The sequence below is a fragment of the Zootoca vivipara genome, chromosome 2, assembly GCF_965207765.1.
Source record: "Zootoca vivipara chromosome 2, rZooViv2.hap1.1, whole genome shotgun sequence".
Classification (NCBI taxonomy): Eukaryota; Metazoa; Chordata; class Lepidosauria; order Squamata; family Lacertidae; genus Zootoca; species Zootoca vivipara.
The window spans coordinates 33,755,749-33,783,058 of record NC_142584.1 but is presented as its reverse complement, the minus strand read 5'-3'; the positions used below and the strand labels follow the sequence as shown (position 1 = coordinate 33,783,058).

General features: G+C 43.2%; 1 protein-coding gene across 2 annotated transcripts in view; it reads right to left on the bottom strand.

The window, feature by feature from the left end:
• MGAT5B (alpha-1,6-mannosylglycoprotein 6-beta-N-acetylglucosaminyltransferase B) overlaps positions 1–27,310 on the bottom strand; it is a 189,451-nt gene that overhangs the window by 13,420 nt on the left and 148,721 nt on the right. For both annotated transcript variants that reach the window (XM_088661601.1, XM_035107960.3), the window contains exons 11-14: positions 23,313–23,443; positions 18,076–18,231; positions 13,800–13,946; positions 11,336–11,452 (exon numbers count right to left, since the gene is read on the bottom strand). In XM_088661601.1, coding sequence (XP_088517727.1) covers positions 11,336–11,452; positions 13,800–13,946; positions 18,076–18,231; positions 23,313–23,443 — 551 coding nt within the window. The remainder of the gene's footprint in view (positions 1–11,335; positions 11,453–13,799; positions 13,947–18,075; positions 18,232–23,312; positions 23,444–27,310) is intronic.

Below are 27,310 nucleotides of genomic sequence, written 5' to 3'. Positions count from 1 at the left end.
TCGGCAACCTTCAGACAGGAAAGTGATGGGCGCTTCTGTGAGTTCCTTAAATAGAAGTGTCTAGCTTGTCGTAGCACAGATTACCTACTTGACTCTCCTAGCAGAGAGCTCTGCATTGTACTTCATTGTTCACACATAAAATAGATTTCTATATGACAGAATTGCCCTACTTTAATTCCAAAAGCAAGGGGGGGAAAGGGGGAAATCTGCTTTTGTGGTACTGGTGGTGTCAATGTTGCATTTCACCAGCTTATTTATTTATTTGGCAGATTTAAAAACTGCTTCACAACCAGAAGCTAAGATGAAATGAGGTGAAATGAAAAAAGACACAGACTCTAAAAACAATACAAGCATTTCTACAACTATATAGTTAACATTTGATAGGACCACACTTAAGGAAAAGCCTTCTTAGTAAAAAATACATCCAGTACCTAAATACATTCAGCACCTAAATATCAAGATGCGAGGCACCTACTGAGTTTCAGCTGCTGATTCCAGAGCGCTGGAGCTGCAACACTAAAAGCCCACCTTCTGGTACAAGCTAAGTGCACCTCTGGGGCATGTGATACTCTCAGCTGTGCCCCATCCAGGCAGCACAGCAGATGGCCATGATGGATGGACTCAACAGTAATAGACTACAAAAGGCATGGATAGTAGGTGCCTTCTCAATCGACACCACAACTTCAACTGCTTTGAAGATATGAGAAGACAGTGCATAAATAGAGTAACTGTGGCTCTGACACAGGCAATGGAGATGGAGGAGAGGGCAAAGAGAAGATCTACAGAATGGCCACAAACACCATTTCGAAATGCTTACAATAGCACCATCGCAACTAGTAAGTCACTAAATTTATTTACTCCACAACAGACTGACTTGCACTGGCTTTTTAAGCAGGGTGTGTTTACAGTTTTATTTGTTAACTCCTCATTTCTAGCTGTTTTCGAATGGATCTCATTGGACTTATTACAGAACAGTTGCAACTCAAGCACATTCAGCAATATTTACTCTCTACAAAGGCTGCGTGCGTATGTCAAGAATCTAGTGCACATATGCACAGATTAACAGATTTATTTTTTGTTTTTAAGCATCCATCAAATGCAAAATTGGGGAAATGATTAACAAAAAACAAGTCCTAGAAAACAGCTGGTAGCTATGGAACAATCCTTACCATGCAGTCCTACGTACATCTACTCAGAGCTAGAGTGTAGTATATAGTGAGAGCCTGTGTGGTGTGGTGGTTAGAGTGTTGGACTAGGATCTGGGAGATCAGAGTTCATCTCTTTACTCAGCTGTAAAGACCAAGTCTCAGCTTAACCCAGGCCTGGAGCACCCATGAGGCAGGGTGAAGCCCCTGAGGTGGCACTCCCAGGAGCCCCCCACTCGCTCATTGCCTCTGCTGCTGGGATCGGCAATGATTTCTGGTGAGATCTCACTGAAATCTTGAAAGACCTCATGGAGTGCATGGGATCTCATGAGGTTTGGGTGAGATTTTGATGGAAATCAATGCCAGTGCTGGGTCTACTTCTCCACTGGTGGTGGAGGCGGTGCGGCAGGTGGCCCAGCTGGTGGCAGGGCGGCACTTCTCGTTTTACCTCAAGCAAGAAGATGGGATGCAGTGCGCCTGGTTTAACCTATCTCATTGAAAGCGATATGGAGAAAGGAGAGAGTCACATACAACCCCACCCTGGGCTCCAGGTAGTAAAGATGAGAAATTAAAGGGAATGATTAAATAAATAAGCCTTACTCCCAGATAAGCATGTGTAGGATTGCTGCGTCAACCTACAAAAGGAACAAAAGCCCGAAATGAAGGCAGAAGGGCCTACAAATTGTGAAGCCGTTACTCGTAGAATACCAGGTTTGGGGTGAGGCTTTAGCTTGGCTGGCTCCCCAAGAAGGAGCAGAACAAGTCATTGTATTAAGACAGATAGTGGTGGCCTAATTTTCTGAACTTAAGAACACACATAAAAACCTTTTTGATCAAAATCCATCAAAATAACTGGTCTTGAGCAAGTCGAGTGTCGGTGTATGTCATGCTCTTGGCCTGAAGTTGACTAAGTGCCACTTCATCACCACGCTTTCCTTGGAGCGAGCTTGTTTCACTCTCCGGAGGAATGGTTCCTTCGATCATTATCACCATGCCATCTGATCATGAGTAAACTATTTCCTACCCATTGCTTGAGGGAGAGAGGAAGTACTTCTCAGGATTGCATAAAGGCAACCAAGGCTTAAAACAACCAGGGCATCATAAGACAAATGCAATCATCACATGAAACACACAATGGCACAATGCCACCCTTAGTGGCCTCAAAGAATAATTTTTATTTAATTTACTCTAGAGAGTCTAATACCAGCAGAGTCATCCCGCAGCTAAATTGCACAGCCCTCAAAGAATAAGTAATCAGACTTGGCTCTGGTACAATGCTTCACCTCTCAATTAGGTTTTGGCTTCCCCTTAGTTCCAGGGCCAGAACCTGGCACCATCAGAGCTAATGTTCTACTAAATTACATTTTGGCATTTTGTGCTAAGTTCAGTAGGTCTACCTGGGTACAATGTAAAATGGAATCTGGCCTCAAACGGAGCGTGTTTGTATCCTCTTTCTCCCCCAGAGGGAGACCGCCGCTCTTATGATAGATAGTGTTCTGGAAAGGTCTCAAAACACCGCAGTGACCAACAGGAGGTAGGAAGTGTCGGATTTTAATTAAACAATTATTTTGGAGGAATTGGCACTTTGCTGTGGCCTTGACTGCACCATCTGAATGTATAAACAGAAGGAAGAGAAGAAAGAGATAATGCAAGAGGTGCTCTTGGGACCGTGGTGAACAGATGGGTCATCAGAAATAGTGTAGCGAAGATGAGTGCTTCGATTACAGGGACAAGGGCAGGAGGAAAAATGCAGAAAAGACAAGATAATGAGGAAAGTGCTTGTGCCCAAGGGAAGGCAGGGAGGCTGATTAGAATGAGAGCCACAGTGGAGGGGGGGGAGATTCCAGAGGGGCTGGGAAACCACATTTCTCTCATCCATCAAAGACTCCCTTTGCACTCTGGTGCCAGGAAGGGAACAGATGCCATCCTCATAACAGGAGCCATCAAAAACCACCAGCATGTGTAGCCCTGACAGCCTGCATAAGAAGCGAAGAAGTAACAAGTTTTTCTTAATTATGTTCAGGTTTATCTAGCCGAATAGGCACAAGGTGGGTAAAATGGGAAATGGGTGGGTAGGGGAGAGAAAGACATGTCAGAAGACACTTCACAGTATGTATTCTCTTTGACATCCATGGCATAAACACAATGTTTGTTTCGTAGGCCCCTTTGGACTTTGTGAGGCTATTAGCAGCACCGAGAGGAAGAAATAACTCAAAGAAACAAATGTGTACCTTCCTTTTAAAATAGGCCCAGATACAATATCCCATGCTATTCTGGAACAGCAGTCTCTGTGAGAAGCCCTTCTTCACCGAGGCCCAAACTGGACCTGCCATTAATTGCACGAACACTATTGTTGTTGCTTTTGGTTATGTAAATAGCAGCCAAGGGATAACCGGAGCAGCCTTAGGAAGGGAATGCTTAACTTTTTCCTCTCCCTGCCACAGTTCCATTGGCAGCAATGGAAGCTTCCCTTGAAATGCAAATAGCAGCTTCAGACAGATGTCTGTGCTAATGTGATGTTCGTAACTGCACCACTTGGAGAGTTCAGGTGTGAGGAACTCAGTAATACCAAGGCGTCATTAAAGGGGGCGCCCCATTGATACTCTGAATGAATGAAAATTTATTATTACGGCCAAACAGCTAGCGTACCATTGATACAGTGGTACCTCGGTTTATGAACACAATTGGTTCCGGAAGTCTGTTCATAAACTGAAGCATTCATAAACTGAAGCGAACTTTCCCATTGAAAGTAACGGAAAGTGGATTAATCCGTTCCAGACGGGTCCGCGGCATTCGTAAACCGAGGTGTTCATAAACCGAGGTTCCACTGTACTCTGTAACAAGGAACATTCCCTTGAATAAATCTAATATTTCCTTCTTGGTTGGGAAACAGGTATGAAGACTCAATTGCAGTATGGAGAACAATGGCCAGTAGTAGTAGTAGTAGTAGTAGTAGTAGTAGTAGTAGTAGTAGTAATACCACCATCTGACTGTGTTGCTCCAGCCACTCAGGGTGGCCAACATAGTAACAGGTCATCTCACCTAGATGTGAGCTTCCTCTCAGTCTCTAGGCATGTCAGCTGAGCCACATTTTTGTAGAGGTGGTCTGGAAGTTGGTTTTATTGCAGCAGTACCAATGTACCATGATAAATACAGTCCCTTAAAAGAGGGCACCTCTTGGGTAGCAAGCAAACGTACTCACAACCCAGGAATAGATTCAAATTTATGATTTCTCCACAGGAATCTGGGTTTTCAACAGGAATCATAGCTCTGAGAAGAATAATGAATCCTTCTCAAACAAAATTGTGGGAGGAAGGTAGGGGGGAGAAAGCCCAACCTAAATGTTATCAGCCAAATAAATAGAAAATAATGCAATTGTCTAACAGTGTGTAGCAGCAGCCTGGGGATATTTTAACCAGCTATTTTCACAGCATTGCTTAATATGCTACTCTCCCAAGCATAGCCTGAAATATATAATTTTCCATTATATTCCTGTACATTTGACTTTAATATAATGAAGGCTTCTCCCTTCACTACACCAGAATATTGGCTGTATTAAATTGCTTGTGTAAGAACCGTGGTTTTTTCTTTGAAAATGTAGAAGCTGAAGTTCAAGCAAATGACCTCAAAGGAAAGCCTGTCTCTGCCTGTCGCCTTTAACCCCTCCGTTAAGAGCTGTAATTCATCACAGGGACAATACTCCCAGTGTCACCTTTCCCTGTGGGCTGCAATTTGACTTTTTTGTCTCACATGTTCTCTTGGCTCCATGCAGCTGCTCTGTAGTCTCCTCTCCTTATGCTATGAGATGCTGAGTGTCGCAAGAAAAAACCCCGGTAAGCTCATGCTATAATTATCTTCAGGAACCATAGCTTATGTTGGATAGCTGGACCAAAAACATGAGCGCATAAACTAGGCCAGCACAACCTCTGAGGGGGGGGGGAATCTTGAACTTCTAGCTCAGCTGTGTTTGGCTGGTGTGCAGAGAAGCTTGCACAAGCTTTAGTAACAAGCAATGCTCTTCATTCAGAACAACAGGAGAAGGAGCTCTGCACACTTAGACTATCTACCATAGGGGTAGCCAATGTGGTGGCTTCCAGATGTTGTTTGACTAATCAGGTCTAACCAGCATGGCCCATGCTTGGAGAGGATGGGAGTTGTAGTTCAGAAACATCTGGAGCAGGCATGTCAAACCTGCGGCCCTCCAGATGTTTTGGCCTACAACTCCCATGATCCCTAGGTAGCAGGACCAGTGGTTGGGGAAGATGGGAATTGTAGTCCAAAACATCTGGAGGGCTGCAGGTTTGACATGCCTGATCTGGAGGATGCCATGTTGACTACCTCTGTATTACTCACAAATTCAAAGATTCCCATTCTAGTCAGATTGGAGGCAGGGGAAGAAAACTTCAGGACATAGACAGCCTGTTGAGAACGTCCATTCTAAGCCACCCAGACTCCTCCTCAACCTTGCTGTTGTTTTTTCCTTTGTACATTTCCTGCTGCAGCAGAACAGTGTTTCAAAGACAACGTATCAAGGGAACCCAACAGCAAAAAGACTATAATAAGGCTTTCAAGCTTTTAAGGTAGGTCAGTTTTTAGGCCTAATTGCCTTGACAGCATCTCTAATATCCTAGCCCTTTAAAAATAGAAAGAAGCAAAGTGGCTGCAAATCACATTGTATTCTCTACCGCTTTCCGGGTGGTTTACAAAACATATTTTTGAAAGCAGCTCTAATGTGTTGAGGGAGTAGCCTAGGAAGATGCGTTCTGGAATGGGTACTGAGGATAGGACAGGGCTGAGGGGGTACGCCAGCCAACAATTTTCTCTCAGAGTTTCACTGCACATTTCAGTTGCATTGTGGTATCAAAGTTTTCTTACATCTTAAACTAAAATGAAGGGTGGATCCAAACTCCATTGTTGTCAGTGGGATCAGGAGCTGTTAAGCTAGAACCTGGAGCCCCTGACTCTGTTTGCTTCTACCCCATGTGTGATCACTACCACCTCTGGTTCTGCCATGGAGGGTAGCTGCATCACATCCTTCTTGGTCTCCCTGCTGTTTGTGGGGTGACCTTGCCCACCCACCTGTCTGCCTATTGGGCAGATATGATAATTTTTGTTTCCTCCGGTTTCTCATTTTCCAGTCTTCAGTTCTTCACATTTCCACATTTCCGCTTTAAAAAACAAACAAAAACCTCCCTTGAAAATTCATCAGTATTTTAGTGCAAATTTGCAAGAATAGGTGGAGAATGGTGCAGATGGAATGCAGGGGCTCAACCTGTGCTCTGTAAACACAAAGCTCCTCTGTTGCTTCAGCAGAGAACAACCTCAGCCTCAGCCCTATATGATAGTAGCACAACTGCCTCCTGATGGTGAGTCTCGCCCATACTGGAAGGTGCTGCCAGCTCTCTCCATTGGTCTCTTACTGTCCCTGAGTAAGGGGTGTTGCTGGTTTTACTGAGTCCCCCATGGAGTCCTCTGAGTTTGAGGATGGCAGTGCCACATCCTCCGGTTAGGTGGGACACAGACACTGCAGGTTTGTCAGGTAGCAACACACCTTGAGCAAGCCCTGTGTGCCCTTTGACTTCCTTATCAGAGCCTCCACTTCATCAGCAGAAGAGGACTCCTGCTACCTGGAATAGCATTGCCACAACATCCAGGATAATTCTGCACCCTTTCCCCTAGCAGTAGCATTTTGTAAACATCATTTAATTGGAGAAGTGCACTACAAAATTCAGGGGTGTGTGAATTTTGAAGGATAAACATGCGTCAGTTGGCATACAGTCATACCTCATGTTACGTCCGCTGTGGGTTACGTCTTTTTGGGTTGCGCTCCATGCCAATCCCAGACGTTCTGGAATGGGTTACTTACAGGTTTGGAATGCGCGCATGCACAGAAGCGCTAAATTCCACTTTGCGCATGCGCAGAAGTGCCGAATCACAACCCGCGTGTGCGCAGATGTGGGTTGTGAATGCTGCGGATTGCGAATGTGCATCCCGCATGGATCACGTTTGCAACCCAAGCACCCACTGTATTGGTTCGAGAAGTGAAGACTGAAATGCGAACAAAACCAATTCCCCCCCCCAGCCCTAATTTCTTGCTGATGCAGGCCCACCTTTCTGTCTGAGACTGAGGAATTGAACAAATAGCTCCTGTCATTTATACGAATGACAAAACCTAAGGATTCATATAGCGACATTGGTCTGGATTTTCAAAGCGAGTCAATAAGAGACCATAATTCATAGTTTGAAGATGAGCGCCTAACTTGGTCCTCCGTTTGAAGTGTGTCTACTGCGTGGGCGGGGAGAGGTCTCATTGCCACTCTTTTGCTCTTCATTGAAAGCGGTTCAATCTGTTTAACACTTGTTAAAGAAAAGAAGGCTCCGAAGGTCTTATTTTAGCTTCCTGGCAGCGTTCTTTTGAAATGTGAGGCCTGACCCAACTTGACCCCCTTTGCAGGGTTTCATCTCATACAGTTCTCCAACAACAGGAAAATCTTGCCCTACATCATTATGGACCAATTTTGAACTTGAACCAAATATAGGCCCACAGTTGGAGCAAAGTGGTTTTAGAGTAGATGCACAGCTTCTATAGCAGGAGGCTGACAACGGACCCTGCTTTTGAGGAGACATGCCCCACCTGCTTTTAATCATGCTATCGGCTGTTGTCTCTTCAGTCAAATATATTATGAAACCTCCCGTTTGCTCTCAGATTGGGTTCTTCCTTGAAGACAGGGCTAGCCAGCGTGCTACCCTCCAAATGCCATTGGACTAAAATCACCATCATTCCTAAGCATAGGCCATGCTGGCTGGATCAGATGAACCACATTGGCTGCCCCTGTTCTAAAATGCAAGCTGTGCCATGATAAAGGCCACCACATTACATCAGTAAGGGAGGGCATTTTACCCTATTTTATCTTGTTTACATGCTCAGAGAATAGTTACGTTTCTCAGCGTACAGAGGGTATTTCTCAAAATTTTGGAGATATGGAGATCAGAAACCTCCACCCCCACATCAGACCAACTACTCAGATACTGGAGAGTTGTTATTGCTTCCTATTACTTGGTTGCTAGTTTGAGCGGTCTAAGTTTGATTAAGTGAACTTGTAGTGGAGGGGAAGGATATTAATTTATTTGTTTCAGGGCCAAGACTTCACAAAGTTGCTTACTTCATGCTGACGTAAAATATAAAACCACAACATCTGATGAAACTAGAGGCACCCAACACAGCAGCAGAAGTATAGTATACTTGCAAGGGCGGGGAGAAAAGTGTCAGAACTTGGGATCGTAGGGTGATTTGAATCTCAACTGGAACAGAACTCCACAAGGGCAGAGCCACCACCAAAAAGGCCCCATCTCTCATGCCCAGCAGTCTAAACAAGGTAGCAAACCTTCATGTCATACGGAAACAAAAGAGTACAGTGGTACCTCGGGTTACAGATACTTCAGGTTACAGACTCCGCTAACCCATAAATAGTACCTCAGGTTAAGAACTTTGCTTCAGGATGAGAACAGAAATTGTGCGGTGGCAGCACAGCGGCAGCGGGAGGCCCCATTAGCTAAAGTGGTACCTCCGGTTAAGAACAGTTTCACGTTAAGAACGGACCTCCAGAATGAATTAAGTTCTTAACCCGAGGTACCACTGTCTTGTGGTAGAGGAAGAGATGATATATTGTGGCTGTTTCCTTTACAGCCATGAAACTGTAATGAAAAAAATTAATCTAGTAGTCTTTAAGAAGCTGCCAGACTCTCTCTGTTTTCTTTTGCTACAGACTAATATGCTACCTCTGTGGATTGGGTGATCCAGGTATGCTTATTGGGGAGCTGGGACTGGTGATAGCTTCCTGGCCTGTGTTCACTTGGAGACAAGCTTGGAGTTGCTACTACGTAATGTGTGAAGCAGCAATCACCGGTTCCTAAAAAACATATCCCTTTTAATAGTCACTCAGTTGATTTGAGTTCCTTGATTCCTGTCAACCTTCTGAGTCAGACTTGGGTATTAAGAGAGGCACCATTTTGCAGCGCATTGTCTTTTGAAACAACAGAGACACCCATCTCCCCCACCCAAAGCAAATTGTGAGCAAAATGGAGATCAGCACATTTTCCCCCTCCAGGAGAATTGACTTTAATGATCTGGACAACTTGAAAGGCTTCTGCTGTGGGAGAAGTAAATATTCATGACAGATACATTTTAAAAGTCTTTGAGAAACCGCATCACACAGCAGGTGCTGCATTTTTCAGAAGGTCCTTTTCCTTACTTCCCAGTCATTATTATTATTATTATTTTTATAAAAAGTGTGTGTCTGTGTGTGTCTACAATGCTCATATTTAAAACGCAGCACTTGAGGCTCTTCCTCTTATTGTTGGCTGGCTTAATACAAATACTGCTAATATACTAATAATGAATAATTAAATCAAAGAAGATAAATTATCCTGAGCTTTTATAGCACTTGCATGGTAGGAGTGAACAGCAGGCAAGTTGTGTTAATATCTCCTGATACAGGAGAGGCCCTGCGGAGCAATCTTTGAGAAATTGCCCAGAAGCTGAAAAAGATTTATCTGAAAACAAATGTATAAATGCTGAGGCCTGTGGCTGGTGTTACTTCTTTCTGTACATGCAATCTTAAAACTCATATCTTAGGGCTAAACTAGATGTTACAGTGGCAAAGGTGTGACTGCTTTAAAAAAAACAGCAGGAAATACACCTGTTTTCCCCTTCCTCTTCTGTATCAACTAGCAAAGGCAACATTGCGTCACTCATGACATGTGTGTTTCACCCTCATGTGCAGACCTCGGTGCAGACAGCAGGCCTGGTCATCTGTTTATTTCACAGGATTGTATTCATAGAATTGCAGAGTTGGAAGGGACCATGAGGGACATCTAGTCCAACTTCCTGCAGTGCAAGAATGTTTTTGCGCAATGTGGGACTCAAACCTACGACCTTGAGATTAAGGTTCTCTTAAGAGGCTCATGTTCTCCTGACTGAGCTATCCTTAAGACCTTGTTGAACATTCTGATGTCACACAAGTCACAAGGTATAAATTCTCCCTCAATATTCCACAGGGGAGAACGAGAGCAAAATGCATGGCAGCCATTTTTCGCAGTAGCCAGATATTAACTGCAATGTCTCATTTGGTCTTTGAATGCTTGCAAAAGTCACTTTAGAAGTATTTCTTTCAAATGTAAGTTTAGTTTTGCTGTTAACTGCAAAGATGCGTGCTTGGTAAAACCAGGAACAGAAATGCCAGCATTCAGTTTGCCATGTGTGGGTCATTGCTATGAAATAGTTGAATGTGTGTGATTGTCCTACATAATGTTTATGTACATGCAGAGATGGGTGGATCTGTCAGTTCTGTTTTGTCTCCATTTCTCATTTTTTCCAGTCGTCAGTTCTCCCATGTGTGTGTTTTTTAAAGTCTTCATGAAAAGCCATTATTATTATTATTGCAAATTTATCTGAACATATACATGTCTGTATGCAATTTTGCCTAACAGACACATTTTTTGCAGTGCAATTTCCCCTAATATAATGCATACTTGCACACTATTTTCACAAATATGTGCAAATTTGTGCACACTTTCCCACAGTATATGGTTTTTTGTATATGGATAGGCATTGCAAAATTCAAAGAAGTGAAAATTTCAAAGGACAGCTGCGTCTTGGTGCTCATATTGCTTCAGAAAGTGCAGATCAAGTAAACTTGCCTTTAAATGTGAACTGAATCACATTTCTCCCCCACCTCTATGTACATCTTAAAATAAAGTTGGAAACGGTCGTGAAACACTCAAGAGTGTTTTGGGAGTCACGTGAGAGACACACTCCCATGTCTTGAGATTCTAAATGCCAGGTTTTTTATTTTTAACTGTGTTTTTGAAAGTGACATTTAAAAAATGAAACTTTGAGGAGAAGTTAAGAAAGTAAAAGCAAAACACAGCTCGCTCACTTATTAACACTTTCTAATCCAGATGGCCTGGCTTCCTGTCCTACAGTTTGTAGGGGTGGGGATAGAATACACCTGATATAGGTCACGGTTTTCTTTATTTTCCTGAGATGCACTGCAAACCCACACACATTCTCTACCTGCCATCATTCTTGTTGAATCCACCCACTGGGTTTTTTTTTTTTGCAAAATATTGAAATAAAAGGCTCAATTCCTATGACTAATAATGTTTCAGGAGGCTTGGCTGGCAATTACCTTGGTCCTCATAATGACTTTGATAGCAGCTTCAAATTCCTCTGAATTATTGTAGTCCACTGTCCACACATGGGGTTTCCCTATAAAATCCTCTGCATAGGGATGCTGGGAGGGAACCTAAAACACAGAAAGGAAACATAATACTTCCTGCAGGGGGCACTGTGACTGCAAGCATTTCAGAAAACAAAGCAAAGGGTGAGGATCAGAAATGGCAATAAGGAAATAAAGGAAACTGAGTGGAGCTTATATATAGTACAAACTTCTTTAAGTCATGGAAGATATACTTATTTTCAGACACGTACTAATTCAGGGACAACCATATTCTCTAATTCCTGTACATAATGTGGCTAACTGCCTCACCCTTCCCTCATGCACCTATATACATATTACAAGGTATGCACTTTTTATTATAATAATTTTATCATGGCAAAGTGGCATTTGAAGCAGCTCTCCTTCATTCTCACAACAGCTCACCTGCACAGGTCCTCCCCCTCTAATACTTTTACAAATGAGGGAACTAAGGCTGGAAGAGAAAAACAGGCATTATGAACTACTACATCCCACCAGTGCAAGGATTTCTTGAGTAACAGGAACCTCCTCCCCTCTTTCCCCCCGATGCACATGCCCTACACACTCCCCAAATCTACCCCACAGGGTTGGAGAAAATCTTAGAACAGATTTAGGGGGCATGAGCTGGAGGGGGGGGGGGAAAGAGGTGGAGATAATGTTTTGTTGACCATGGTGAAATCTTCACACTGATGAAATGAGGGACTTAGCACTATGTTGAATTCCACCCAATGTGCTCCTGTCCCAAATCATAGGTCATAATCCCAACCCCTAGAACACACCGGTTCTCTGCAAGGCTGGTACATTTATAGTGGGGTATGAGAGCTGAAAATAATGCCAATATATTTCACATCTGGCAAGCAATGTGTCCCTTTGGTTTCAGATAGTACATGGGTAAAAGGTAAAGGTAAAGGGACCCCTGACCATTAGGTCCAGTCGTGACTGAGTCTGGGGTTGCGGGCACTCATCTCACGTTATTGGCCGAGGGAGCCGCCGTACAGCTTCCAGGTCATGTGGCCAGCATGACAAAGCCGCTTCTGGTGAACCAGAGCAGCACACAGAAATGCCGTTTACCTTCCCGCTGTAGCTATTTATCTACTTGCACTTTGACATGCTTTCGAACTGCTAGGTTGGCAGGAAGTACCACAATTCAAAGTGTTGGTGTTGACTTTTAAAGCCCTAAATGGCCTCGGTCCTGTATACCTGAAGGAGCTTCTCCACCCACATCATTCAGCCCGGACACTGAGATCCAGCTCCGAGGGCCTTCTGGCGGTTCCCTCATTGTGAGAAGTGAGGTTACAGAGAACCAGACAGAGGGCCTTCTCGGTAGTGGCACCTGCCCTGTGGAACGCCCTTCCAACAGATGTCAAGAAAATAAGCAGCTATCCTATTTTTAAAAGACACCTGAAGGCAGCCCTGTTTAGGGAAGTTTTTAATATTTAATGCTGTACAGTGGTACCTCGGTTTATGAACACAATTGGTTCCAGAAGTCTGTTCATAAACTGAAGCGTTCATAAACTGAAGTGAACTTTCCCATTGAAAGTAATGGAAAGTGGATTAATCTGTTCCAGACGGTCCGTGAAGTACTTAAACTGAAGCGTTCATAAACTGAAGCTAACTTTCCCATTGAAAGTAATGGAAAGTGAATTAATCCGTTCCAGATGGGTCCGCAGCGTTCGTAAACTGAAAATTTGTAAACCGAGGTGTTCATAAACCGAGGTTCCACTGTTTTGTTTTAATATTCGATTCGGAGCCACCCAGAGTGGCTGGGGAGACTCAGCCAGATGGGTGGGGTACAAATATATTATTATTATTATTATTATTATTATTATTATTATTATTACTACTACTACTACTACAAGGGTAGAAATGTCTAAAAAGCACGGGACACAAATTTCCATTGCCCTCTAGCAGCTATGGTGGCTCATTTGCCAGAAGTAAAGTATGCATGGAAGTGTATAAATTCTGACCAAACTAAGCCTTCTGATGTATATTTTGCTCTAGGGGGTTTAGTTTATTCAGAATTGAGTATACACTTCCAGAGTTAATGCTAAATACTATACTTCTGGTAAATAAGCCATCATAGTTGCTAGAGGGCTGTGAAAATTTGTGTCCCAGGCTTTTTAGACATGTCTACCCTTGTACTATCTGAAACCCAAGGGGCACATTTTTCCAGCTCTCCTACCCCACCATTAGAGCGGTGATGAAGCTGCAAGTATATCAGGGATGGTGAACTTGTGGCTCTCTGGACATTGCTGCTGGACTACAACTCCCATCATCCCTGACCTGTCTAGCAACATCTAGAGGGCCACAGGCTGCCCATCCCTGCTTTAGAAATACCCAGATCAATTAGGCTCAGGTCTAAGATCTCCGCTGCATTATTTCAGAGCAGGCTTACCTCTCTCGATGTAGGCTTCCCTCTGAAGAATTCATGATTGAGTGAACTGTGGGGTGGGTTGAAACGAGCCTGCAGGAAAACACACCCATTGGCTATTGCTTCCAAGGGGGCGGGGCCCTCATAGGGGAAACCAAACCCGATGAAGAGCTGCAAAGAGAAAATTAAGATATTTCAGGCATCTTTGGCAACCATACTTTTAAAAAGCTATTTAACCCTTCAGTTCTTTGCCATGGGAGTTAATGGTCCATCAACCCTTTGCTTGGTATTTTAACCTGTTGGCTGAAAGTCCTGCAATTTGTCCAGTACCAACAACCTGTGTCATTTAAGAGGACAACAGTTGAATGGACACGTAGCCCAGATAGTCTCTACTCATTTGCATGTTTCAGTAGTGACTAATTAACAATTTGCATATAATTTTAATGAACATGGCAGATAGCAAACTATAGTCTTTGAACATGTTGCAGTTTCATTCTTCCACTTAACAATATTCTTTATTCAGAAATATTGTTGCCTTCGTATGAAAATATTTGAATTAGCCCAGGAAACTGGGGCTGGAGCTAAAAAACCTTTTTTAAAAAATTATTCTTAATTTAGACAGTCATAGGAGTTGAAATTGGTGAATTTGGGATTGGGCTTGTCTCTTATCCTTTAGCGTGTTCCTGTCATTTTGTAAAATACATTAAGGTGGCTGATGCTAATTGGGACTGGTAGGGTGGAAGGCAGGAGGACTAGCAGTAGGTGGCACCAGAGCCAATGACAGGCAGAGCCAACTCATTCTAGCCTTGTTCCCATCCTCCTCCCTGCTGAGTGCTACAAAGAATCAACTCGGAGAATAAGGAGGAGGAGACTGGCAGGCAGTGCCACCTGCTGGACTGGCTGTTGTAAATTAGAAGGTAGGCAGCTGAGGGGCTGGTTGAGGGTAGACAGGCAATGCCCCAGTTGCTCCACTGGTAAAATAAATACAATAAATCTCTGCATCCACACAGAGTTTCTGCACAAGCTCTTCTGGAGAGCCATTGTGGTGTAGAGGTTAAGAGCGGCAGACTCGTAATCTGGGGAACCGGGTTTGCTTCCCTGCTCCTCCACATGCAGCTGCTGGGTGACCTTGGGCTAGTCACACTTCTCTGAAGTCTCTCAGCCCCACCCACCTCACAGGGTGTCTGTTGTGGGGGAGGAGGGGAAAGGAGATTGTTAGCCGCTTTGAGACTCCTTCGGGTAGTGATAAAGGGGGGTATCAAATCCAAACTCCTCCTCCTCCTCCTCCTCCTCCTCCTCCTCCTCCTCCTCCTCCTCCTCCTCCTCCTCCTCCTCCTCCTCCTCCTCCTCCTCCTCCTCCTCCTCCTCCTCCTCCTCCTCTTCTTCTTCTTCTTCTTCTTCTTCTTCTTCTTCTTCTTCTTCTTCTTCTTCTTCTTCTTCTTCTTCTTCTTCTTCTTCTCCCCTACCCTCTTTCTTTCCATGTGGTGCTTCCCCTTGGGAAGAGGAGGCACATGGCTATTTTGAGCAACATGCTTCCATGAGCAACACCACCAATAAGTGTTTTGTTTTGTTTTGTTTTGTTTTGTTTTGTTTTGTTTTGTTTTGTTTTGTTTTGCTTTGCTTTGCTTTGCTTTGTGTTTTGTTGGCAGGTGGATGTGTTGGGAGATTCATTCCCTGTCTGCAGTCGTAGGATTGTTGTGTATCATATGACTGTATGTGTGTTCATTCCACAGAGTGGATGTGACTTAGACAGGATGTTCGTCTACTGTTCTGTTCCTGAAGTGGGACTGTTGTTTCCTTTGTTCTCTCTTCACTGCCTGCTATGCTAGAGAGAGGCAGCCATGCTGAACAGCTCTGAATGTCTGAGCTGGGCAAACAGAGACAGACTCTGCATTTTGCCACAGTAAAGCAGTTTAGCCTTATTCAATGGCTTGTGTGTTGTTCTTCACGTTGGGGAACAATCACAGATTTGATTGCACCACCGGACTCTACCGGGCATATGTGCACTGGCTTTGGTCCGGGAGACAAATGCTAACAGGATGTTCACCTTACTGGGAGAAATGAACCCCAGAGTATGTGCGCAAATCTGCCTTTGCAATTGTTTATCATGAGCTGCAAAAGAACTGTTGGTTATTTTATCTATTTGATAGTTTGCTTGACTGAGTAATTTATATCCACCACCATCAATACCAAGCGGCATCCCAGAGCAGCTTAAGTTAAGAAGAATAAGTTTCAATGATACAATAAAATAAAAAAACCCAGCACAACAATTTTAAAGCAGGTTCAAATGATTAAGAGGCCTGGGGAAATAAAATTGAAATATCATTTCACGGCACCAAAACCCAGCAAAGTGGGGACCTGGGCAAGGCTCCCTGGGGAGGACATGACAGACAGGTGAGTGCCACCACCTCAGAGGGTTGGGGCAGCGGCGGAGCAAGTCAATCGGGCACCTGGGGTGGCATGCATGCCCTGCAGCCAGGGGTAGGGCCAGCTGCCAGTGGGGCAGGACGAGTTGGGGCAGGATGCTCCGCGGGGCCTCCAAGGAGTCTGCCTGCCTCCTCCCACTCAGCCGCCCTACAGCTGGGGGGGAGGTGGCGGGCAGACCGTTTGGGGCAGTGTGGAGCCTGCGGGCGCCCAAGTCACCATGTCACTCCCAGGAGAGACGCGTGGCTCAGGCTCACTGCAGGACCCACAATGAGTGCCACCCGACATTTTGCCACCCCCCTCAGTGGTGATACCCAGGGCAGACTGCCCCAATGCACCCCCCTTCCTCTGCCCCTGGGTTGGGGCACACAGAAGAGAGTTTTAGTCAAGGTCTTTGGAGTGAGTGGTGAACTTTGACTGGATTGTGCTCAATTTAGATCATTGAGTGAGGAGGGAAATGGGTGGAGGTTTGACAAAGGTGGGATTCAAGCTCCATTCACTCTCCATTCCTACGCTGAAACCATTCTGAAGTCACTAAAGACATGAGCAAGTCACAGAAAATAATGTGTAGACACCTGAGACTTTTAAATGTTCATGGACAGAAAGTGGAGGACGAACCTAATAAATTCTTTGTTGCAATTATATGCTTCAGTGAATTCTTTAGAAGCACTAGCAAGATAGCTAAAGGGTTGCAGGAACTCCTGACTCTATAATTATGAAGAAGATCCATCTGTAAGATCTTCAGCTATCTCTTCCCATAATGAGATTAAACTTTTCCCAAACCATTTCCGCTCTGCGCTACTTTGCCCTTCTAATTCTATTATGCCATTTTCATACAAGCAGTGGCTTCATCAGCCTTGCATTACCAGCTGTGGAGGTGAACCATTAGCAGGCTTACGGAGTGATCAGATCAGGAGAGGGGAGAAATTATTCAGCAACACACTGTGGAATGAACTGGCAAAAAGAGAAAGAAAAAAGTTCCCCCACCAACTCAAGGCAAAGCGCTCTAGTTTGAACATGTCCTATGGCCCACTGAGATAAGAGAGCAAGGACCCTGGAGAAGCTATGTGACTAAGGCTGCAATCCTACTCCCTAGTAACTGGGAGTAAGGCCAATTGAATTCAATAGGCTTTACATCTGAGTAGACTTGGCTAGTTTTGTATTGTAAACCTGTACTCTTACCAGTGCTAAGTAACCTACAGTTTAGGGCCTCTGGTTATGAGAGGCCTCTAAATCCATCTTTAACTAAATTTCAATTTTTATGTAATTGGTTAAAAAATAAAGGGAATAAGTAAATCCAAACAGACATTATCATTCTCTTATGACAGAAACATCCCATAAGATCTGGATTGAGAAATGCTTTCACAGCGGAATTTCATTTCTGTGATTTGGCCACTTGCAACAATATTATCATTTTTTGCAGGGTGCCTGCTACCTTATGCCAAGAGGCACAGGATGTAAAGTGCCAGAAACCACTCCTTACTGCTGCTTATTCTGATTTCCCCCTTTTTAAATTTTGTCTCATGGTATATGAGAGAGTTTTTCCATAATCACATATACAAAGCAAAACATTAAACATCAACTTCCCTTCCCCCCCTTCCATGGTTCCTAGATAGATAGATAGATAGATAGATAGATAGATAGATAGATAGATAGATGATAGATAGATATAGAAAGAAACAAACAGCCAACCACCATTACCAGCCCTGGAGCACTGCCTAAGGGTTTTGTCCCCTGTGGATTCCCACATTTTTATTGCTGCAATTTTTCCATTGCATTCTCCAAGACCTTCATCCCACAACAGGAGAATTTCTTATTGCCAAAGTTTCATTTGGCCGCAACCCTTTCTTTCTTTCTTTCTGCCTGTGGCAAATACCTTGGCTTTTCTCAGGAGTTGTTGGAACTCATGCTGTGGCAAGAGACCATGATTCTTCACAAAAGCTGGGACTTCAGGGGGGCGTTGTGTTTCATAATAAACAGTGCCGTGGATCTCCATGTACTTGTTCAGGATGGCTAGAAACTTCTCTTTGCCCTGAGAAAAGAAAGGAAAGAAATTCATCTGTGATTACCAATCACAAAGTTCAGAATTCATGAGGACATATAAAATTCCGTGCAGCTGCATAGATTTTGTCATGGCTCATCCAGATGGTAACCTTTCCCCAATTAAGCAATCAAGTAAAAATGTACCCCGGCAGAGACAATGGGAGATCAGCTAGTATAATGATTAGGGTATCTAATATGTTCCTGATTTAAATTCACACTTCAAGCACGAGCATATTGGGTGGGCCTTAGGCAAGCTGCTCCATCTCTCATTCTCAGCCACCACCTCTATAATATGGAGATAATACTGGCCTACCTAACCAGGTTATTGTAAGTCAGGGGTGCCAACTTGAACAAAATATGGGGAGCAGGTAAGCCCTGTTCCATATAATTGATCACAAGGCTCGGCACATGCACATCATTTGAAAGGCAATGCCCATCAAATTGGGGGAGGGAAGGCCCCTCAAATATTTTAGGGGGGGTGTCGGCCCCTAGGAGTTGGCTCCTATGTTGTAAGTAGCAATCTAAAATGAAGTGTGTTGAGCAGTTAGAAAAAATGTGAATACTTAGAGCATTCAAAAGGTATCCTGTTCTTAAAGGGAGCTCCTGCTCTTTGGAATAAGATTATGTCTGATCAAATTTTGTGGGTGGTATGCTCTTTTTAAGAAGCAGACACCAGTTGCCCGATCAGAGGTGGGGAAACTTCTTTTTCCTGGGAAAAGAATATGTTGCCCAAGAGCTGAACTGATGGTTTGTAGAGAGCTCCTTCTCTCCCTCCAGGCTCCCCTACATGCATGAAACTGGGCCAAGGTTCCCCACATATGTGTTAGGTGTTATCTTGCAGCTTTCCGGCATTTTTCCTTTGGGGAATGAGCCCTGCATTAGGTTGATTAACTCTGAAGCTCATTTGATGTTGCCTTTTAAGAATCGCACGTAGCTGGTAAGAACTTCATTATCACTCTATCAAATGAGTAGGCTAGCAGATCAATACATGTCACACAATGTTTCCAAGCATGGATCTCTTTTCCCTGCCAGCATAAATTCTGCACAAGAGAAGTAAATTCCCCTGCAAATTCAGCTGTGGTCAGCATTGTCCTTTGCAGAACAGACTCCTTTCTGTTCTCCCTTCTTCCCCCAATTTATTCACACTTTTCAGCATCAGAAGACACAAACCAGCCAAATTAAACTTGAGGGTGAGAGCAAAGGTACAAAGAGTAATCGAGACCTGGGCTTCATTGAAGCCCAGCCTAAAGAGGAAGCTCTTCCCAGCCACAAAAATTAATGTATGGTCTATGGTTTAGTAGACAAAGAAGGCTGGGAACTTTAATGGCCAAGGCTTGCTCTCACTTACCCTCCCTGTGCTGTCTGCAGCAGACACCTGCCTCAAGCACTTAGAGAAGTGATGCAACTTTTGCTGCCACTGCGGGATGCTGATACACTTAAAGATCTGTTTCAATTCTTCCACCACATTTGGTATTGTGGCTGAAGCGTAAAACCATAAAGAAGTGTGCAGCACTTTCTGCACATGCAAAACGTCACACACCAACTGCTGGGTTGATCAGTCAGATGTTTGATGGGAACAAGACTGAGTTGGCTCACGTGGGTAGGGAACGTTTTTCATAAAGCCCAGTATCCAAATCTGAATTCTGCTGATGCTTCTGTTTTAGATTCCATTATGGGAATGCCAGGCTTTAAAATGGACCTTGGCAAGAGGCCCCATCATGTAAGCACAGAGATGCTTTGCCATGTCATAGAGATCTGGGCTGTGCCAAGTCTTGCCCTGTATGGTGGGAGGCCTCTGGCATGTCACATAATGATGTGGGCTCATGTACAATACACCAGAGACTGGAAGGAATGCACAGCCATGTCTAACCAGTCCAAGGACGTTTTCAGAAACTGATGGAAATAATAATAATAATAATAATAATAATAATAATAATAATAATAAATTGTGTACAAGCTCAGAAGCAAAGCAAAAATTGTGCAAATCAACAAAAGGAGCAAATTCATTTTGAGTGTGCCAATTGGAAGCATCCAGTGCACTCCATGAGGGCTTGGAATCGACTTCTTTCTGTAAAGTCTCTCATACAAGAGTCTGTGGGATGTATGAGACAAGGTTATGTAACGGAACTGTGGCCAAAGGAAGTAAGTCTGCAAGTGACCTTTGAGCTGTCAGCAAGAGGTTCATATTGCAAATGATCACTGAGCCCAGTATATATAAAGCTATGCTTTTTAAAGGCAGGTAGATAAGCACATTGAAGCGATCATTTGCAATACAAAATAGGGTTTAGAGGAATGAAATGGAGTATATTCAGATCAGGTGTGATTTTCTGAGAATGGATGTGAATATTACAGACAGCATTTGTTAAAATAATGGGAGATATGCATAGTATGTGTGGATAGATGGATAGATAGATAGATATGATGTCTGCCTGCTTTTGCAATGGAAAGCATATTGTGCAATGGGACTTCACATTTCTCTACTCCCCCCACTGCCTTCCCAAATGCCTGACATCAGCTGTCTGGAGCTGATTTGGGGGGTATGCAGGGTAGGAGAGAAAAGAGGAGCCCTGTTCCACCAGTAGATGCTACATTGGAGAACATCCACTTGATATTGCTTTTGTGTTTATAGTACATTCTTTCTTTCAAATCAGTGGCACGCTAAAGTGAATAAGGAAGTTGTATACATCTATGGTGCACCACAGATTCCGGCAAATATGGTTTGGGTGAATACTGTTATGATCATCTTTTGACAAAACCTCTGGTTTCTGCATAGAGTTCTTGCTTAGCAGAAGTGATAATTTAAAACCCTCCACTGCACTCCTGATGGCACATATTGCAGTTTGCTGGATAGAAATCTGTGTGATGAACAATCACATGTCGATGCACAAGAGATTTCAATAACTTGAGATGCACAATGTTTGCATCAAGTAAAGCTGTGCAGGAGGGGGGGGAAGGGGGAGCGTTCTCTAGGCAGGATTTGCTTCTATACTCAGGGGGTAATTGACCTGCTTCCCCCCTGGAAAACAGAAGCGTGAAGAGGAAACAACACGCAGAGAAAACAAAACAGCAAAGGGAAGAAGCCAAGCCATTCACCACCTGGGTTTGATTAAAAAATGAGAGGTGTTGTGTTTCAAGTGTTCTACTTAGAAGGCACACACTGGAACTTGGGGGGCTGGGCTCCATATGTGTGGTGGTGGTGGGGAACAGAGATGGGTGAATTTGTCAGTTTTAATTTTTATCAGTTTCTCATTTTTCCAAACTTAAATTCAGTTCCTCCCACTTTTATATCAGATTTTTTTTAAGCGCTTTGGAAAATTAACCAGTAATTTAACTTCTCCTGATATGCACATTTTTATATGCAGTTTTCCCCAATATATGCATTTCCCCCCAAGGCGATGTACCCCAATATACTGCATGTCCCATGTTATTTTCATGATTATATTCATTGATAGGCACACTTTGCACTAGTGTATGTATTTTTGTACAAGTACACATTGCAATGTAGCCTTCGAATAAAATTCCATTTTGTCAGCGCAAATGGGTATTCAAATCTAAATACACATAAAAAGCACATAGCTCAAAATGATTTTCTGCTTACCTGCAGCTGGAAATCCCATGGTGGGCACACAGAGAGAAGCAAGAAGGGATGAGAGTTAGTTCCTCTGTATCAATGACAATAAACTAAAAAGATTTCAGAAATGCTCTGAAACAACCAGAAGAACTTCAGGAAAGCTCTGTTGGGTTGTACCAAGGTCTCATTTAGCCAAGCATCATGTCTGAACAGAGCCCAATCCAGTGCTTCCAAATAGCCTGTGAGCAGGCCATAAAGGCAATTCAGCCTCTGTGTGGTTGTTTTCAACTACCCCAAACTATCTTGCCACTGGTATTCCTTTAACTGTCACAGACAGTAGCAAATGCTTGTCCTCTCCTCCTCCTCCATGAATTCATCCAACCCCCAGAACTTCAGGGTGGCATCATGATTACTGGGGAAGATTTGGAAACAGGGGAGTTGAAGAACCATATATGGTAAGCATTTTAAAGTTCTTTAAAGCACTTTTTAAATAGCATGACATGAGCACAATGGTTCCTTCCCCATTCTTTCTTGGGCCCATCATTACCATTTGCTGCTGCAAGGAATAATACTCAAAGACCATAAAGACTGGTTTGCCTTTCAGTATTTATTTGTATATGCTATCTGCTTGACGTTTGGTTTTGGCTTCTGTGTCAGCGTTTGTATATGGTTCTCTTATTGTTTTCTTTTTGTACTAATAATACTTGATTGAAACTTGATTGAATCTTGTGCCCTTGCGTGCTGCTTGTATTGTATTGGCAAGGAATAATACAGCAGAGTTGAATAAAGAGGACAGGCTAAGTTAAATCTTTCAAATGCTTACTTTTATATAGAGAGGTCCATGGATAGAGTACATAGAGTGACAACATTCACTTAGTCCTCTCACTGTGGGACTTGACATTTAAACAATGTGTGTGTGTGTGTGTGTGTGTGAAAGAGAAGCCCCCCCCTTTGCATTTGCAACCAGGCAAGATTGGGATATATCTATCAAAGCCCTAAACTGGTCCTGAAAGTTAAAGAATTATTTGGATGAAACCTATAACTCTTCATATGGTCCTCTGCTGTGTCTGGGATGAGGAACCTGTGGCATCCACTGTTATTGGACTACAACTCCCACCAGCACTACCATCATGTTGTTGTTGTTGTTGTTGTTGTTGCTGCTGCTGCTGCTGCTGCTAAAATGTATGAAACAGTTGAAAACAAACTACAGTCATTATAACAGAGTCATTTCTGACCATTGGCCACACTAGCTAGCTAGAGCTGATGGGAGATGGAGAAAAAAATACCATTGGGAGAGGCACAGGTTCCTCATCCATTTGTAGATGCACTCCATGCCTAATTACTCAAAAGAAGTCCCACAGAGTTCAGATGGATGTATTCTCAAATACAGTACATTTGCATAAGATTGCAGCCACAGTGCATTTAGCACACTTTGGACCATGTCTGATTAAATGCCTTTGACACCGTTAAAAAGTTCCACTATTTTATTCGCTACCCACCTTCCAAATGCTGGCTTCTTTCCCATATACCACTGCCATGTTGTTAGCCTTGTTGGATTTAATAAATTGCTTCTCTGTTTCATTGAGCTCCTCAGACACAAAACCCATGAAGGAATTGTCAGGAGTATGAGCTGCAAAGAAATAAACATCCATGCATTTGACTTGCATTAGGTTTCTCCAGGGATTTCCCCTCTGTTCTCAGTAACACAAACACCCCATTCCCAATGGGATGCCTCACAGGGTGTGGAAAGAAGCCTCACAGGCTCTTTGCTAGGGATGCATTGAATTTTGCTCTCATACTCGACTTTCTACCACCACGTGGTTTTATAATATAAAAAGTGCCACATGTCGCCCCACATAGGCTACCACTATTGCAGCACACATTTTTTGATAATTCACAGGAGATCTGCTTCATTAGTTTACAAGTCAGTTACATTAATTTTAGAAATGAGTCCATTGAGATATTTTACACCCTCCATTACATAACATCTTTGATTTAATAATGGAATAACTCAGAAATACTTTATATTTTTCTTCTCATTAAACAACACCGACATCTAGTAGAGTGGGCTACATGAGGCAGAGGTGGCAATTAACAAAAATGTAATGCATCAACCCTGGAAAATGCTTTTTGTTTTAAAATAAAAATTGAAACTCTTTAAAACATTGACTGAGAATTTTCACTTTGGCACAACCTTTTTTTTTTTAAAAAAAAAACATAAAACCTGAGTATAATTTTAATCTTAGTTCTCTGGAACTATAACAGCTTTATTATTTATTTATTTATTTTGAAAAAACCCAAATGTTGAAGAAATTGAATTACTTTAGAGCTGAATTGCCTTAGAGGATGCATTCAACAAATGTTATTGGTTTGCTACTTGCAAAGTCAAGTCTAATACAGCTTCTACTTGTAAGATTCAGTTTCAAATATCCAAGTAATTTTCAAACAAACTGTAATTTCTCAATGCTGGGGGTCCCTCTGTGTTTGCTTCTTCTATTGGGCTTTCATTTTTTGAATCATATACAACCTTTCAAAATTACAGGTTCCTGATTATTATGGATAGCTCTTAAGGTGTTCATGTGCTTTTTATCTCCTGTTTTCTCAGGTGACATTTTGGCCATGCAGCTCAGTAGATTTCCATGGTCACTGAAATGTCACAGGATATATTTTTGGGAAGTAACAACAGGAATCCAACAGCTGGGGGAGATTGCTGGAGGATGGGGTGGTGGCACAAGGTGGTACTGTAGATGTGTTTAGTAGATCATGTGAATAGATGCTATGTTCATATGAACTGTTCACTGATGGACTTGTCTGCACAATCAGGGACCCACTCCATAGAGTTATTGGGAGGATAAAGTTTGGTGCTGTGGGGAAGCCGTGTTCTGCAGGAAGTGTGTGTTTGTGGAATAAATAAAATACAATAAAACTTTATCAAACTTTTTTATTTTGTATATAGCAAAAAAGGGAGAGCTGCATGTACCCAGTTGAAAAAGCACAGTCAAGACTAGACTGCTCTGAAGAGCAGACCCAGAAGTGATCAACTGATTGGCTTGCAAAGCTTTGGGTTATTTCATGTCTCTGCAAAGGAACAATGATGCAATGCACCATCGGTGCAATGATGGTGCTCACCACACATCTGAGTACATGATGGAATGGCAGCAATGATGTTATATTTTCCTAGCTGTTATACTGCAATTGTCTGTTCACCTAATTAGGAGGGTGCTTTCAGGACACTTCATTGCCTCTAAAGAAGGTTGGCATCCTCCTCCCATGTCCCTTCCCTCCTTAACCTTCCAACAAGAATTGTGCACCACACAACTGATCTCCCATTAAATCCCAGAGAATTCTGAGACTTAATTTGTGCAATGCCATGTCTCAAAGGAGGGGACACAAAAATAAAGCTTTATGCTAACTGCTGGTTTGCAAAGGCCCATTTATTTCATTTCCAATACAGTCCTGAAGATATTTTTTACCATGACACCACATCCTACTCTTTCTGCTGTCACTGTGCTTCTAGCTGGGTGAGGAATGATTGGTTATCTTGGCAGCTCGCAGAGAGCCAGAGAGAGTTACTTGCATCGAAATAGCTCTGTGTCTGTTACAAGTCTTTCACCCTGGCCATGCTGGGGAGAAGGGGAGATGCTGGGACAGCCTGGAAACATAATTAGCAAAAACAGTGGGAGTGGGACAGTAAAGTATGAAAGCTAATTAAAAAGGCAGGCCCCATTAAGCTAGCTTTTCCTTGGGGCATCATTGTCAAGGTTAAGGTCAGGTGGAAACAGCAAATCTGCCTACCCAGAACCCTCGGGAAATCAGCTTGGAGGTGCAAATGTGACAGTATCTCTACTACCCTTTTCATGGCATGGACATAACACAGGGCACAGGAACTTTCAGTTCCTGTCTTCATGATACCTTTGGGGCTTCTTCATTTTGTAAAGCTTCCAGATATATTCCCTGTGTTTCATTTCTACCAGCTTTAAGAATGGTGTGTCAATAAATTCTACTCTAGACAAATGATTCAGGCCACTGGTTCAACCCACAATCCAAGCCGAGGGTGTGGTGTGTGTGTGTGTGTGTGTTAGGACACTTGAAAAACAATCATGCGAATCGGTCAAGTGGTCATGTGAATAAGTGACAGCTCAGAAACGAATCAGAAAATTATTTTCTACTATCAGAGCAAAGAAGGTAAAAAGTACTTGGGGTTCATCTTGTTAGGTTTTTCCTTTAAGACTGATGTGGTCAATGGTGCTACACAGAGATGTGTGTTTGTAACCTTGTTCTGAATGATAGCACACCTGTGAGCTTTTGCTAATTTGAATAATTGATGGTAGAGTTTGCTTACTGTAATGTGATTGGGTAATTGACTATTTTGAATTCTGTATTTAAGCAAATGGTTCATGGGTGTGGTGGTGGTGATGTATTGTGAAATGAGAGGAAAGGAGTAGAGGAGTGTGGTGTATATAATTGTAAATAAAAGCAAGCAAAGATACTGAAGACGACTTTGTTATTTCGTCGACCCTGCCGCTGTTGCCACTCAGTTGGTGCGTATTTTGCCCAACATCCTGTTATGGGCCCAGGAACTGCGCATGGGTGTTTGAACTGCTTGCTAAGAGGGCTGCGAAGCTGAGCTATCTGCCGGTCAAAAAGGAGCCGGAAGTATATCCAGGATGGATGACGGCGAAAAGACGGCGCTTACCTTTCCTCAACTAACTGATGGTAATTATACTCTTTGGTCCTTTAGAATGAGAGGATTACCCGAATGTAAGGACCTGTTTGACTACGCCACAGATGACCCTCCTCAGATAATCACCCCTGAATGGATACGGGGGGATAACAAAGCCAAAGCCTTTATAAACTTAGCAGTGTCCGACCAGCAAGTTGTATATATCAGAGATAAAACGTCGGCTAAAGAAATGTGGGAGAGTTTGGCTGCGGTCCATTTGAGAAAAGAGTCCGCATCAGCCTTGGCTTTTTACCGCCAGCTTTATCAGGCAAAACTGCAACCTGGCGGTGACTTGGCAGCTCACCTGAGACATTTACAGGAAATCAGGTTGGAGCTTTTGAGAAGAGACGTTGTGGTTCCTGTTAATCAATTTTGTTTTATAATCCTCTGCTCATTAAACAAAGAGTATGACGCAGTCGCAAGCCAGCTCGCTTTAGTCCCTCCTGACCAGCTGAGTATTGAAGGCGTGACTGCAAAACTGATGGCAGAGCTGGACAGGCGAGATGCCTCAATCATGCAGGTTCCCAAAGAGCAGAATGTGCATTCAAATGACAATGGGGATGTTGTAGCTTTAAGAGCCAACAAGAAATGCTTTGCCTGTGGCCTTTTGGGACATTTTGCTTCGGAATGCAGAGCAAAGAGTAAAAAGACTTCCTCTAGGTCGCAAAAGGGACGCACAGCCACTCAGGCGTGGAAGCCTTCGCAGCGACTGCAGCGAGGTAGTCGACCCGAGCCACAAGCATTCTTTGCAGAACCACAGGCTTGTGAGGTTAA